The sequence below is a fragment of the Protobothrops mucrosquamatus genome, unplaced genomic scaffold, assembly GCF_001527695.2.
Source record: "Protobothrops mucrosquamatus isolate PMUCROS unplaced genomic scaffold, P.Mucros_1.0 scaffold_11, whole genome shotgun sequence".
Taxonomy (NCBI): domain Eukaryota; kingdom Metazoa; phylum Chordata; class Lepidosauria; order Squamata; family Viperidae; genus Protobothrops; species Protobothrops mucrosquamatus.
In genome coordinates this window covers 1,023,922-1,040,989 of record NW_015386087.1, presented here as the reverse complement: position 1 = coordinate 1,040,989, position 17,068 = coordinate 1,023,922, and the positions used below count along the sequence as shown (strand labels likewise).

Sequence of the window (17,068 nt, the reverse complement as noted above, 5' to 3'; positions counted from 1 at the left end):
TATCCAGGAGGATTCTAAACTTTCTACTTACAAAAAGCAGAATAGATAAATTTGCTTCAATATCCTACAATGTTCTAGACTTGTTTCAAGAAATAATGCTGAATCTCATGCTACTCCGTGAGATTTTAATTTACTATGAGGATTTGAATGATAAACTCTTAAAAATATTATGTAATATAATGTAGAGAGAAGAGGACAGCTGAGAATGTAAGTTTCAAATATATTATACAAGACTCCACTTGTCAAAGGCTCAAGATTTTTGCATTGCTCATAGAATAGAACAGTTACAGCTTTTCATATCTCATAGCTTATAAAATGTGCAACTAAGTGATCATGGAATTAAATAGATAGCAAGGAGACACATCATGGAATTAAATAGATAGCAAGGAGACACATCTATCTTACCTATACCCAATTAAATTTATTATTTAATAAAATGTATGAGAGAATCTTGGTGATATAAATAACAGGAAAGTGTGTTTTCGTTACATGGATTGCAGCCCAAAGAATCTAAATTCAAGATATTGTACAAATAAATGGAAAACTTGATTCCCAAGTCAGAGCTGAAATGGATTTAAATGTTCAGTAATCCCTGTTTGGAACTGATACTGGTATTGCATCAGTTAATGTTTCAGTAGACGTAATTGAAACATATTTTTATTAAGACATTTTTTTTATTCAAGAAGGAACTTTTATTAATAAGAATAAATAAAAAGAAACATTTGTTCCTGGACAAACAAAACAAATCAGTCTAAACTCAAATAAGGTGTCACAAGTACTTGGTTACTATCATATTGGTTACGTTATGCTAAACCGGGGTGTCAAACTGCCGGCCCGCAGGCCAGTTGCATTATACAGAGACCGTGCCCATCCCAGCTCCAGCAATGCAAAAAAAGTCACGATATGTTGCGACACATCATATGACGTGGCAAGTTTGACACCCGTGTGCTAAACCATGATGTGGTTTAATTTGGTGCTTGGTATAGTGGCATACACCTGATTAGTGGCATACACCTGATTAATTGCTACTTATTCAATAAACCTTGTTAAGCAAAGCACAAGACAAGACAACTTGTGAACTCAGTTGTTGTACAGTTGCAGATTTTACCTATTAATAAAACATTTTCTCCTAATTCAGACTAAAATTAATCTATTCAAAACGTCTCCTTTCTCAAGGATATTCTGTATAATTCTCAGAGTGGGACAGTACAGTACATTGCTAGCTTCTGCCTCTATGAGATAGCCAAGTACTATTTTGCATAGAATACAAGTGCAACAACAGTTGGAAAACGTAATACCTTTATGCTTCTTTTTTAGGACTACCTACTTTGATTCTCAAGAGAGCTGAAGAAATCTCTAAAACAGCAAGAGAAACTTGTGAAACCCTAAGTAACTGTATCAAACTCTTCACTAGGCAAGAAGGGGTATGCCATACTTTTTATGAGTCAGAACATTCACAGTTATCTATAAACCAAGAATAGAAGCATTATTTACACAAGCTCTTTTTCTTTCATTCCAGCTCTGCACTCTGGTAACTTATTTCTTATTGTTGTGTTTTTAAATAATGTTGTACTGTAATAAGTTAAGTTTTTCCAACAGTGCCCTCCTGCTGTTTTGAACTGATTATTAGCCATTTAGATAATGGGACTGTAGACTAAAACATGTGGGGAGCATTAAATAGAAATTCTTCAAGATCATAGCCTGGGAAACTTTCCCAAATGTTTGGAAACATAGCAGAGCAATTTTATAATAATAACTCATTGATAAAAGACTTCCTAGAAAATTGATAAAATTGGATGGTATATAGTTAGAAATTGAAGATAAAGGGTTAAGAGCTAACAACTTTCAGAGCTCTATGGTCAATTTGGAGCAAATTAATTACGCTACTCATGATCCTCCACAAAAACTATCCAAGTTAATGGTTCCCCTCGCATATTCTTCTAGTGATTCTACAGTTTGAAGTATGCTGTGTGAAATAATACCTACCGTATATTGTTTGTCTTCAATCTTATTTCATTTGATTTCATTGAAAAATTGTGGTTTATAGTCTTAGAGCTATACAAATTTCTTTCTCCACTTTCCACACCCCATGCATAATTTTAAATATGTCTATTATATTTATTTTCTTACAAATGAAGGCGCTTTTTTCTTGTTCTAAATAATCCCAAATACTTGTAGTTCCTCATAGGAAATTAATAGTTCACTGATACTTTTGGTTGATTTTTCTGAACTTTTCTTGCTCTAGTATATACTTTTTGACATACAATGATAAAAATGTACATAGTCCTATAAATCACAGATTTAAATAAAGGGTTTTTTTTGTTTTTTTATAAGCTTAGTTTCAGGGGATATGGTTTGATTTTAAAGTAATAACTGAATTCATCATTCTGTAATAGATGCATGTTTAGCTTTGATTTTATTTGAATAATTTGGATGTGGAAATGAGAAAGCTTTCGTTCACTGCAAATTGCACTGCTGACTACATGACAGTACAGAATTCATTGTGAGCCCATAAAAGCTGGAGTAGGAAAAATATGACTATATATCCTGTTAAAAGCAAATTAGGGAAATATTTGTATGTGATAAGCCATAATTGCAAATAAATAACAATATGTAGTTGCCCATGTTAAATACATTACTCTGAGCAGCAAGCAAGAAAAAAAAATAGAAAACCAACTTGCTGGTCCTAATGCCTAAGGAAAAAAACGAGTTTAGCAGCCTTTGAGAGGCCAAGAAGGTTGGGACCAATTAAATTTCAAGGCAGAGGCTGTTCCATAGAGCAGGCACAGTACATACTGTATAAAGATGTATGATACGTCTATGATACAGTACATACTGTATAAAGATGTATGATACAGGCATAAATCATGTGTCATCAAGCTGCTGCAAGCATATTTTTAGTTAGGTATTATACATATACTTCTAAAGCTTGAATCTGCTGTTGGAAATAAATGTTAAGACTGTACTAATGAAGTCTTTATATAGATTATGTCAAGGATGTATAGTTAGAGCAGCGGTTCTCAACCTATGGGTCGCGACCCCATCTGGGGTCGATTGACCATTTCACGGGGGTCGCCAAGCAAGGCTGTCCGCCATTTTTTTTGTCCGCCATTTTTTCCCCTTTTCCGGCGGGTGCCTTACCTCCCTTGGGCTGGGCCAGCTGGTGGTCAGCCTGCTCCGTATCTGCCGCTTGCCAGCTACGCCTCGGCCAGTGCAGGGGGCAGAACCACGCATGCGTGGCGCTCCCGGGCAGGGAAAGTCCTCGACTTACGACCAGTTGGGTAGTCCTCGACTTAGGACCAGTTTAGTCCTCGACTTACGCCCGGTTTAGTCCTCGACTTACGACTGGTTTAGTCCGCGACTTACGACCGGTTGGGGGTCGCGGCATTAAAAAGGTTGAGAACCACTGAGTTAGAGGAAGGGAAATATGTTCTGAAGAGTTGCTCAAGGCAAATGAAAATGAAGTAGAATGTATGGAGAACAAAATGTAGGTAGGTATCCTCCTGTCAGTGGAGTTGGGAGTTAATTATTGTACCAAAGGGGAGTAATTATGCTATCATTTTGTAAAGTCGGCTGTTTAAGAATGTGGGGATGATATATCTCCCAGCATGCAGTTTATTTTCTCTTTGTTTTTCTTGTGGATTCACAAATGAGTGAAGTCAGTTATGCTGTGCTTCCACAGTAAACTAAGATCAATAGCGTAAATGTAATGTAGTGCATATGTAGGTTTCTCCTACTCTTGTGCACTGTCCTGCCTCACTATTCTTGTCATCTTGAGCCATTTGCTGGTGTCATTTTTTTATCTTGAATTCCTGGTGGCATATTGGATCCTTGATTTGCATTAGCCTTGCCACTGTCAGCCTGATCACATCAGAGGTATCTGCCTTTAGCTCCAGTTGCTATAGGAAAATGTCCATCTGTTAAATTGTAGTGCCTTTGGTTTTCTACTACCATTAAGGTGAAAAAAAATTGGGCAGATTCTCATGTTCACATTTCTGTATAATGTTTCATAGGATTGCATATGCTAAATATAGATGTGCTTAAGATCCATTTTAAAATGTGTAATTAAGCCAGCTCTTGCTATTCGTACCCATTAATATATATATTGGATCTACATGGGCACTTTTCCTTGATGTCTTTCCGTAGCGTAGCCCTTATTGTTGACCTTGCCTTGATGTTAGTGTCTTTTAAAAAAAGGGGGGGATGCTAGATAAGATTTTATCGCAGAAAATGATTTTTAAAAATACCACAGAAAAAATAGCATGCAACAAAAATAATGAGTTTTGTAAGCAATTACAATTTACTATGGAGTAAACCCGTTGAATTTAATGGAATTTATTGAAACGTTTAGGATTGTGTGCAGAACTAGGTTTTGTCTCATTATGCCTGTTTTCCTAAGCAATCTTGTGTTGTCAATTGCAGACGCTTATTAACAACACTGTTTGGACCAGCAGCATTTTGAGCTTCGGATAGCCAAGATACTAGAACAACTAGTTAAATCTTTTAAAACTGAAAAATCTACTAATCATTTTTAGTGATATTTGTTATTGATAAATCAATTTAATATGCAAAAGCTAAGAGATGAATTGGAATAAAGAATTACAGATAGTTGTCCACTTGTGACTACAATTGGGACTGGAATGTTGGGTTTGAATAAAGCCGTCTTTAAGTGGACAGAACCCAGGTCTCCCAATTACAATAGTTAGAGGACAGAGTGAAACATCTGCCTGCCAAAGGAGGGCAAGCAGCTTCCCTCCATGCTCAGAAGGGGACTCCTATGGTGAGATGCATCCCCATTTCATTTCTCCAGCTCATTGCAGGAGTTCCTCTCCTCTTCATGCATAGAAGTAAATTCCTCCACTAGGCTGGAGGAATGAAGCTTGGATCTTCACAATTTCTGCTTCCTTTTTCCAGCCTGGTGCAGGATTTCCTCTCCCCTCCCTGTGTGCAAGAGAACTCCTGCACTGGGCTGGAACAATGAAGCTCAGATCTTCAGGATTCCTGCTTCATTTCTCCAGCTCAGCACTGGTGTTCTTTCCACCAGCCCCACCACCCCACAGGCATAAATGGCTATTCCTTCAGTGGACTAGAGAAATGAAGCTTGGCTTTTCAAGATCTTGTTTCATTTTTCTACCCCAGGACAGGAGTTCCTTTCTGTGCACAATCATACTGACTTTCTGGAGCAGCTGGAAGAGAAGTTTGCAAATGATGATCAGATGATCACAGGGCATCCATCATAGTAGGTGTGAAAAGGTTGCCGTACATTTATATATACAGTATATAAGTATGTGCATATGTATGTGTGTGTGTGTGTTTTATATACACAGACACGTGTATAAAATCTCCCATATATGTATGCACATTCTTGTAAAATATTTGCATTAATTATACATAAAATTGTAATTGTTTACCATAGCGACGTACTTTATTTATGCTGTTGTATTTTTTCACTTTTATATATATATTTGTGTTTTGTTCCTTTTTTCTTATTTTAAAAGCAATATTTTAAAAAAAAATTCCTAGCTGGGGAATTCTGGGAGTTGAAGTCTACACATTTTAAAGTTGCCACCATTGGGAAACATCATATATCTGTGTTGTGATTGTGCTAAGAGTTCCATAATATGGTGCTGATGTGGCCAGCTCTTAAAATAACCTTAAAATAAACCATATTCAGGAACAAGTTGTTCCAGTCGGCTTACTGTCCGCTGCAAATCAATTGGGAGAAGAACTCTGGTGCTCCTAAACAGAGTTCTTTGGGTCCTTTTAAGGGAGACATGGGCAATTCTTCAGAACGCAGGTGCTTCCATGCGGTTTGCTACGTTTGTATATTATATCCTTTAGGACCCGGCAGAAATATTTCTGTCCGAACTGGGTTACTGAGTGACGAGGCTTAAGGCATCCAATTTCTTCGATGCATCCGGCCGTTGTTTATTGTCCTTGGGGAGTTAAAGTTCTTAAAGAGCGTCGAGCTCTGGCCCGCGCGTGCCAACTCTTGATGCAGGGAGCAGGGACCGCCTGGCAGCGCACAAGCGGCAATTGAGTGCCGGTGCCGGCTCCGGGCTTTACCGGCTGTGTGGTGTAACGGCAGACATCCTAATTAAGCTGGAATGGCGCCAGCATTCTGAAAGCTTCAGAATTGTAACAACGCCGTCCTTCCTCGCTTAAGGACAAAACCGCGCGTCCGGACCCTGCTTCAGCCTTCAACCCGCTCCCCACCCCCGTTTCCTGCCGCCCGAGAGAGGCGAATCCGCACCGGACTCGGGGGACCGGCCTGGTTTTGCTCTCGCGATACACCCTGCAGAGGTGTCGGTCCCGGGAGCAGCGGCAGGGTCGGTTGGAGAGGAGAAGCGAACGGAGAAAGCGACGGAGGCGGGGAGCAAAAAGTGACCCCGCCGGGCTGCGCACAGGGTCAGCAATGTCCTGACGGAGTTGGAGGAGCGAATACTGGCCGGGTCGGTGTTGTGACGCGGTTATTTGCGTGCTGGGGAAGGACGGCAAGTCCGCCTTGGCGTCGGGTGCGAGTCTCTCTGATACTTTGCGGTAAGACAGGGAGGGGGGGACACGAAGCGATAGACTTGGGGACTAACCTAATTCGGAGGCCTTCCATGTTTATTTGGAAAAGTTCTGATCAAGTCTTTTCCTCTCCTGGAAGGTCGTGTTAAAATTGAGGGACTAATCTCTTTTATTGGTTTTGGTTTCATGTAACTGTTTGAAAGTTAATACGGTAGCTGCCTTCTTGGATTTTCTTTCACATTGGAATTCCTTTTCTCACTGGAGTGATAATCCTTTTTTTTAAAAAAAAAAACTCACTCAGTTTTCATAAATTGTATATAGTCTTAACTATATACACATTTTGCTTTACAGCCAAAATGTGTTACTGTAAAATCAAGTAATTGGCTGCAAAGAAAGCTTCAGAATTATAACAGAGATACCGTACTTAGGGTGCTGGCTGCTTCATGATATGCGGTGTTGGTTAACACAAGATCATATTCTTCATCTCCTTTCAAGTAGAACTGAATGATATTTTATAGACAAACTCAATATTGGCGCTGATCATTTTGGTCATATTACTGTAAGAATATATTGATAGTGATAAATAGGCTGTCAGGTGTATTGGGGCTGTAGAATTGAACTATACTAATTAGTTTTTGAAAGCTGTACATGTATAAAATTGTATATAGATGCAATTGCCCCAGAAATTGAGTTTATCACATTCTTTTAAAAAAAGTCTGAAAGGGGTACCTAAGTGAAAGCTAGAAATCTGACAGTTCCACTTCATTCTAATTATAGCGGAAAAACCAAGTAAAAAGCCCATTTACTTTCAAAAGCATTTTTCTGTAATTTCAGGGTCTTGGAGAAGTAAATGTATTTAGAATTGTGATCTTAATCTTTATAATTTCTGTTTACTAGAGTTTTCCATAGAAATAACATTTTTCTCAGATTGGAAAATTGAAACAAAGGATGAGAAATACTGACAGCTTTACTTGTTAAAAAGCTACTGCTTAATTTAATCCACTCTAGTTTTCTGTAATCACTTATCCACAAAATTTTGCTTTAGCGTTTCTTTTCACTTGCTGCATTGACTTTTCACCTTTAACTTTCTGCTATCAATGTTATTATAACAGTTCTTGGTAATAGATTTATTTGGGAGATACTAATTGGACAAAAGGCAAGAACCTATTTGGGGAAAAAAACTATTCAATCTCCACAGTTCTGTTCTGTTAGTGTATTCTTGCACTAAAATACCGGGTAATATAATATGTTTATTGTATGTTTCTTGTAAATCTGATGTCTTAAAGCCATTTCTTTGACAAAGAATGTCTTATATAAATATACTTATTGTTACAGTGCTAATGGTAGCATGTCTTTCTTTACATTATGTGGAGTGGTGTACATATACAAGAGGAAGGGAAGGCAGTCACATAGGGATCACACCCTTTCCATTCCTTCAATAAACCTTGTACTGGGCTACTATATCCAAGCTGTAGATATCCAGATGACCAGCAGAGGGATATGCTAAATATTTACTTCCAATTTATAGTTATGCAGACTTTTGCAACCCAAATAGGGTACAGTTCAGATAGATGTCAAGACGTCTGAATGGGAAGAATGGTCTTTTGAGAAAAGATGCAGGATTGCTGTGCATGTGTGTGATTCTGGATGGAAGGATAAGAGGGGATACTTGGATGATTATCCAAGGAGGTGCAGTTCAGGTTTTCTACTGTAGTAAGAAAAGGCTAAGCATGTAAACCTCTACTCTCCTTTTTTTCAATAGCCACAGCCTGGCGAAGGCTAGATGCTTCTCTTTCACCATTTGGAGGGGATGGGACATTTGAGAAGTTTTCCCAGATAGATTGATTATACCCTGGATTATGCACATATGATGGGAAACCACAGCTGGCAACAAATTCTCACAGTATGTGCATATATCCCTTTCAGATTGCATTCACCATAAATGCTGTGCCTCTGAACATAATTTAGTGCTTACCAGAAAATGATCCTAGAGGCAATGGGATCTGCTTTAAAACTGTTGATGAGGTCATTGCCTTTGCCATTTAAGCCTCTCAGCACTAACCAATATTATATTCATTCTCGTTACTTCCTTTACAGCTTTTTTATGCTTTGCATTCCAAAGTCTGTTTTCAAATTGTAGGAAGCAAAGGCCATTTTGTTTTATTTTGGAGTAGAAACCAAGAGATCATGAATTCTGGTCTATACATAGGCATTCCCTTTCAGTCCAACACACCTCACAGAGTTAAGTTGTAGGGAAAAATAGGAAACAATGTGCATACCATCTTGAAATTTAAGAAAATAAAGATGGAATAGAAATCTAAGCAGAACTGACCATGTGGTAAAGGTGTTTCAGTTTACTAATATGTAAATACAATATTCCTGTGTCACTCACTGTAAACTTTTTAAAGAATTAATATATTAATCTTTTTAGAATCCTGTCTTCTAGGATAATTGTTTAGAATATACTAAAAGGTCCCATAAAAGCACTAAGAGTTTAAAAAGGGAACTCTCAGAAACCTCAGGAAAAATATTTCCTAGCTATAAAACCAAATGAAGGTATCTCAGGCATGTTTAATATGCTGATTTATTGTATTATGTAGGGTTATTGATTGTATTTATTGTATTACATAGAATAAATTCTAACTATGAATGTTGTATGCTTTAAGGATCTTTGTCAACACTTAGCAAGGATTGTAAAAGATATACTGGCATAAGGATATAGGTATCTAGGAATAACCTCATGCTTTATTTTTTTCATTTCATTTTTGTCCAATTTGTATTTCATTAGCAACATGTAGAATGAGTTGCATACAAGTTTTGTTTTATCATAAAACTAATACATAAATATAGGTTTGATCACATATTTGTTGTATTGTTTAAACTTTTCCTAGAAATAAAAATCAGCTAGTGTTGCAGCAGTGGTTAATATTACAGGTTTATGAGTATACAGCTGAATTAATTTTATTCTATTTCAGCTGTTGGCTGAAAAGAGGAATAACACCTTGCTGGTCCCTAAGCTTGCTACTCACATGGTAATCTGCCCGGAAATCCAGCTGTATTCCAGCTGTATTAACTTTACTAATGAATCTTTGTTAGTGTAGTCTCCAGAATGAGATTGAAAGTCATAATCTGGAAAATGGGGAGGTTTAAAAATCTGTTTTGGAATATTTTAACTTGTTGTGCTTGTCTTGAGCCTATTTCAGATGCCATAATCCTCTACTAGAAAATGATAATTCTGGCATTATCTGACATGTTTGTTTGAAAATTGCTTTGTTTTAATCTTATATTTCACACCCAGGATGGATATACAAGACTTTATTATCAAATTACAGGGCACCTGTTCCAGCTTTGTTTATTTCAATAAGCAGCCGCTGTCCCATGGTCAGACTGCCCTTTTTAGTACTTCTACTTGAAATCCTTCATTGAGCAATACAAAAATGAAAAGGTATTCATTTGCAAGACAGATATACAATAAAATGTTACATCTTCTTGTAACCTACAGTACTAAATATCTAATACAATATCTAAAGAAAAAATCCTCAGATTTTTTCTTTAGATATTGTATCGAATATTTAGCACTGTAGGTTCCTATTTGTCAGAATTTTATTGGATATTTGGTACTATAGGTTATTTGTCAGAATTTTATTGGATATTTAGTACTGTAAGTTCTTATTTCTCAGGATATTTAGTACTGTAGGTTCTTATTTGTCAGAATTCATCTAATAGGAAATAAAATATTTACTAGAGCAGATATGGCCAATTTGGGATTTATGGAAGTTTTTGAACTTATGCCAGAAACCTTTCTTAAGATGGCCACTATGGGAGATGCACACCAACAGATTGACCACTAATGTACTAGAATTTATTCAGGATTCATAATGTCTGTTTTGTTATTCTTGCTGGTAATTGTATAATTAATATTACTTGCACTCTTTAGTGAAATGGAGGGAAAATTGCTACAGTTAGTAACTATTTTATGCAGAAATTAGAACCGTTCTTTTTTAAAAAAATCAAATGATAGTGTGAGTTTGAATTTCAACTTGCTTTACCTTAGTTATCAGCTTTTTTCTGCAGCAGTGACTAAAGAATATCATGTTTTCTGCTTAGCGAATCATATATTCAGGTATNATATATATGATCATATGGAGAAAACTAGGTGGATGCTTGCTATATTTAGAACATCATACGGTTGGCCAGAAAATAGATTTATTTCTGCTCAGTGCTTTATAGAATAGGTTGACAGTGGCAGCAGTTGGAAATTATTAGAATAGTACTATAAGTAGGAAAACAAAACTGTTACTCTAGTAGCTATATCAAAAGGATTATAAAGAGGATTATGTGTTGTCTTCACACATTCAAAGCTTAATTCTTAATTTAATCAAGCTGCAGTTTTCTATTCTTTCTGAATTGAAACTAGGAACAGACCTTGTTTACAAACCTGATTTGAAGTTAGAACTCAAAATGTAGTTTATTGGTTTAGATCTGATGGTGAATTATAGGTTGATTAATTTAGAAAATTAAGTACATTGGGAATATGGAAGAGGACAAAATAAAAAAGGTGTATGCAAACACAGTGTTCATTCACTATTCTGCAAATCGTAGTTTGGAGAATGAATGGAGCTGTTATGAAGTACTAATTGAATTCTTGCTATGAGCTCAGAGCTTTTCATTCTTCCAGTCTCTCATCGTGGTTTTCATAATATGAATGGCTACATAGAAAACGTCTTTTCTGCGAAGGCATTTTAATTTTAAAATAACTATTTTCCAGCAATGTATATCTAATTGTTAAAATGTAGGCCTCAAACTAGGTTCTCCCTAGATTTTTCTGAGTTTTTAATGAATAGCTTGATACAATGTTATAAAAAATGTTTTGTATAGTTAACTACATGAGGCTAATTTATATAAACAAAGGCAAGGGCTTTTGCTTCTTAAGCAAGCCAGGCTTTAAAGCAGGGGTGTCAAACTGCCGGCCCATGGGCCGGTTGCATCATACAGAGGCCACGCCCACTCCAGCTCCAGCAGTGAAAAAAAAGTTGCGATAGGTCGCAACACGTCACGTGACACGGGGAGTTTGACACCTGTGCTTTAAAGCATGTTTAAATTTTATCATGAATAAACCTGTTCTTGTGTTATTAAAATGTGTAGAAACAGCATAAATCCAAACTGTCAAAGTCTGTCAGAGGTGGATCTTTTGGAATTCCAGAAGTAGAAGGTACTATTATAGAAAAGATCCTACATTTGGAAAATGCTATTTTAGGTCTGTGTATAAAAGAATTTGAAAATAGGGTTTTCCTACAGGACACACATAGCGGAAGCTCCTAAAATATCTATGATATGTTAGGCTACCTTTTGACAATTTTAAAAATCAGTACCAAAATTGTGAATAGAGCATGGAAATTAACTGCCAGGTTACAAGGCTTATTTACAATATTAGCATAATATGGTTCAAGTCAGTAAAAACTAGATAACTGTATTCCAAACAAATTGATTTTTTTTCAAATATAGTATGTTCAGTGATAATACCATTTATTTGATGTTATGGTTTAGATAGAAAATGACTTTGCTATGAATATGAAAGCAGCCATATCCTTAGTATCCAAATTAAATGACAGGAAATTTTCCTGTATGTAGTATATTCTAAGTTAGGCCTATTCGGTAGATTGGCCTATTGTACGAAATTGATCTAGGGTTGCCAGGTCTGCTTCCAAAAAATAGCGGACAAGCGGGGGGGGGGATAAGTAGTAAAAAAAGTTAAAAAAAAATTTACAATTAAATTATATATTTTCTTACAAACATTTTAACACGTATTAAAATAATCACTTCAAAACGGAGAATCGAGTTCAGTGGATATTCGATCTTTGTCTCATTCTAACTTATGAAAAAAAAGACAAAATGCGATTCTCCTATCCTTATTCTCTTAGACTGTACAGCTTTAGATTACGTACCATTTCATCATAAAGCTAGCTTTTGAATAAAAAAAATGTCCACTATTTTGTGAAAAAAAATAGTGAACATAATGTGAAAAAAGCGGACTATCCGCTCAAATAGTGGACACCTGGCAACTCTAAATTGATCTTCAAGTAAAATTGTTACCCAAGCTCAGATGAAAAGATTATTTAGAATTGAGTTACTCACTCAAGGCCAATAACAATTGCTTACAATTGTGTTTGTAAACTAGAAGAATAGTGTGGGTGTGCTTTTTTTTACAGATTGGTAATGTGCAAAATGTCTGCTTTATGAAAGCATGAAATAAATGCTTGGGCAGAGGGAGGCAGAAATTCATTATGGTAGTTCCATGCATTACACAGAGCTGTTAATAAAAGTATAATTAAACTGCAAATATGTATTACTTTTCATACTACTTTAACTTTAGTTGTCAGTTTTCACCTAGTCAAGTCTTTTTCTTAAACATTTCTATTTTGTAATGTTCTGAAATAGTACAGTGTGACAAAATCATAAAGCAACTGCATGATATAGCTCATTAGCTTTTAATTTGCTTTTTAAAACTTTGTTGACATGGTTTGGTTGTAAACTGGAGCCTATTCTTGAAATAACTTTTAGTCTCACATTCTTGGGAGTGATTAAATTTTATTCATATGTGTTTCTACTTATAGGTAAGGAATCTGAAACTGGAGCATGAGCAAGAGAAAAGTAAGATCTTATCTGAAGCTCTAGAAACACTAGCCACTGAACACCATGAATTAGAGCAATCGCTAGTCAAAGGGTCACCCCCCCTGAGCATCCTTAGTGAGGAACAATTCTATGATGCTATATCAGGTAAGTGTGTCAAAACATATTGCACCAATGTATTTATGATTGGTAGACATATATAGATGTTAATAATGGATACGCACACCCCAATATATAATCTATATTCCTCGTTCAATTTGTTGAATGCAAATTAAGAGCTTAATGAAAAAGAAATTTATGAGAGATTCCAAAGCTAAGTATGGTAAGTACCGACTCAGACACCAAATTAAGAAATGGGGCTGAATTTATAAAACAGGTTATAACATGTTGCATATTGTTATTAGATTAGATTACTAAATCTGATACATTACTACAATTTATCAAATATCTTGCCTTTTTTGGCTTATTCTTTGCTTATTATCATTTTGGTGGCTGTTTAGGATGTCCATTTAGGCACCCTTTTGTTCTGTGGAAAAAAGTGTATTTGGGAACAAGGTGAGGAATGAAAACACTGATTATGTGCACCTTCAGGAATTTTTGAATGAAAGAATCTGATATTTTTTTTTTGCTAGATTTGAAAGAAGGGTTTTTTAGATTTAACATGCTAAGAATATGTTAAGGTATGTTTAATATATTGAGTACTTTGCCAGTAATTCACACCTCAGAACAAAGATATGGTAATATGAAATTGTCTAGGCCACTATGAAACCTGGAAAACCTTGATATATTCCCACAGAGATTTCCAGAAAGCTGTTTTTAAGTTGTGTTTTTTTAAAGTAACAAAAGGGAGGGCATTGTTAAATAGATGAGTGAAAAATAGTTTCACTAACTATATTTAATTAAATAAATATCCATACCACATAGTTTATACCTGCTTTGATAAGTGTAGCTGAGGTGCTCTCTGAGCTTTGTTTTCTTGCAGACATTTCATTACCCAAACTAAGTAATATAATCAGTGCTGTAAGGAGTGTTGTTTGCTGTCAGTTTATATAGTGGCTTGCCTGTCAGTGTTAGTGGGGGTGTTCTTAGAGATTCTTTGATTGGGCTGTTTGCTGTTGGCTTCTTTGGCAGTTTCTTGATTGGGTTATTATTTACTTGATTGTTGGACTGATGTTAACCTTGGAATTAATCTATGCTGATCCGGGTGTTGATTGCTGGTAGAGAGGCGCTTGGGTCTTTTTGTTCCTTTTTGGGCTGGGTGATAGTCTCTTTTGCATAATCTATAGATGTTGTTAATGCCTGATTTGTCAAGAGTGCCAGGCTTCTAGAAATTCCCTGGTGTTTTTGAACTTGGCTTGGTCTAGGATGGTCACATTTTCCCAATTGAAACTATGGTTAAATCTGTCTATATGTTGTGAAATTAAAGAATTTTCATCATGTCTTCTGACTGCTGGTTGGTGTTTGTGGATGTGTTCTGCCAGTCTGTCCTACATAGTGGTTGTTATCTACAACATACAATGTAAGGACTGCAACAACTACTGCTGTGTAAGGCGATTCTGTTAATTAGTTTGTGAAAGACTTAACCCTGAAGCTTAATAAATTCACACTTGTCTATCTTGTAGATTCAGAATCTGAAAAATCATTTACTGGATTTGAAACCGTGACTAGCTTCTCATTGGAAAACAGCGAGGACTCTAGTGACACTATAACATCTAACATGTCTGAAGAAAAAGCAAATAGAAATGGAGAGACTGTATCAAATGGCATAAAAAAACACAGGTATGGTTTTGCCTAGTGTCCTGAGAGGTAGCTTCTATTGCTATCTGACAAAAGCTCATCTAATACCTCTAACAGATAATTGGGGATACTGCTGCTTCTTCTCTGGAGAACAGAGAAGAACAAAACAACTGTACCTTAACAGGAACATTTTTCTTTTTATGAACATTGGAAAAAAATATTAAATGAACAATATGACTTTATTATAATGCAAACTAAATAGAGGAATTCTTAACAATGCATGTTTCTAATACATTTAAATTAGTCTTATTAAAATCAATACTGTCTCTTATTTCTTCATGTTTTTTTAATGTGTCTCTGCTGCTTTTTTGGTTTTCAGTTACTTGATCCCCTTCATAGGTTTATACCAATTAGAGCTAACCAATAATTTCAATATATGTTAAAAAAAACATTAAGAGCCAAAAAATGTGTAGAGGAGTTGCATTCAGGTATTGCTCCTTCATCTGTTGTTTTTATCTGTAACAAAGAACAATAGTTCCTCAGTTACATGTAATAGATACCTAATTTCTCAGGTTTCATTATGGAGAGAACTTAATACATGTACTTTTTCCCTCCAATTTGCATAGAGTTAAAAGGAATATTTGTCATTAATTCTCCTTTTTATAATGATTTTTTCTTATATAATGAAAATAGAATATATGTAATCAAGTTAACCTTAAGTCTCATATCTATTAACAACTGAATAGTTATGGCTGGCCTCAGTAATGCATTCTGTTCAGAGGACAGTATAACTACAAAGAAAGACAAGTGTTTACTGAAACTTTGACTCCTTCATTAACGATCTTGAATAGAGCTGGGGGAGAGCGAGGAATAAATATTTCTAACCCAAACAAGTTGAAATGGTTATGAAGCCAGGAATTTTTCTTATCTCACTTAATTATCACTGAATAGTAGCACCCTTAATTTCCTGTATTGTTTCTCCCAATGATATCCCTAAAATGCCTGCATCCCCTGACCTACAAAATGCTAAATAAATTATTAGGATCCTTAAGTCAGTTGGCTACTTTTTCTGTGCAAACAAGCAGTGTTAATTTCAATGTTGTTTCAAGCATAAGAAACAAGCCCTAATTTGGCAAGTGTCCACAAAACATTGTAAAATGCAATTGCCAAAATTGTAAACAAGAGGTGATTGGAGCCTCCAGGCTCTTGTTTCCTATTCCTCTGAGGTTTCTTTACTTTCCACTACAGATGTCTCTCATTATGCTTTTGGATCATTACATTTTCACATCTCTAAGCTTATCCCATATTTTACTTCTTTCCCTTTTTTTTCTTCTGTATTTATAAATGCTTAAAGATTATTACTGGTTTTTTATGGATTTGTGGTAAGCATTTTGAAAACACTGAGCTAGGATATTTCGTGAGGAGTAAAATTGAACCGTAAAATTTCAATTACTGGTGAATGTCCTCTTCCAAACTATATTTGCAGTATTTGATCTCTTTATTCCGCAGCACTCAGGGAACTGATGTCTGCATGCATATTGATGTCAATTGTCATGCCTCTGTGGGAAAACAAGTCTAAATTTTGCTTTGCAGCAAACTTCCCCAAGGAGATAAAGCTGTTCAGTGTTTCTAGTTATCCTGGGATTTTTATACGGGTTGCTTGTCTTGTCATCTAATTACATTGCATTTGTAGCATAAATATTTGAATGTTTTGTAATAGGGGTGGGGTATTTATAATTGTGTTCTTGGGTGGAAGCAAGATATGTTATCCCATGTGTGCAGCTATTTTGTTTTAATTCTAAACATATTTTTGATGAAAGTAATAAATACCTATTATGTCAACAACTGTAGTATTATTTATGTTTCATACAAAAAAGGGACCTGGCCACAACATAAGATCCAAACAATTGTGACATTTTTGGTTAGGGAAGACAATTTTTATGCACCCTCAATTTTTATGCACAGAGTAGAGAGGGGCAAGAACAATGATCTTATGCCATAAATTGAAACTTCTACTGACAGAAGTATAGGATTCCACTCAGAAAAAAAAAGATACTGTAAACCTTTTGAAACACTTCTTTAAAAATAATTGCAAAATAAAAGTAAAATGCCATATTGAATAATATTATTTCTGAAGTACTGAGTGTATAAGCCCAGGAACACATTAAGTATGACCTTGTCAAATATT

The 17,068-nt window shown here is 35.7% G+C and overlaps 1 protein-coding gene across 1 annotated transcript in view; it reads left to right on the top strand.

Annotated features, from left to right (window-relative positions):
* OSBPL1A (oxysterol binding protein like 1A) overlaps positions 1 to 17,068 on the top strand; it is a 60,734-nt gene that overhangs the window by 19,605 nt on the left and 24,061 nt on the right. Inside the window, exons 15-17 of the mRNA XM_015821961.1 lie at positions 1,318 to 1,424; positions 13,128 to 13,290; positions 14,766 to 14,922. Of these exons, the coding sequence (XP_015677447.1) occupies positions 1,318 to 1,424; positions 13,128 to 13,290; positions 14,766 to 14,922 (427 nt within the window). The remainder of the gene's footprint in view (positions 1 to 1,317; positions 1,425 to 13,127; positions 13,291 to 14,765; positions 14,923 to 17,068) is intronic.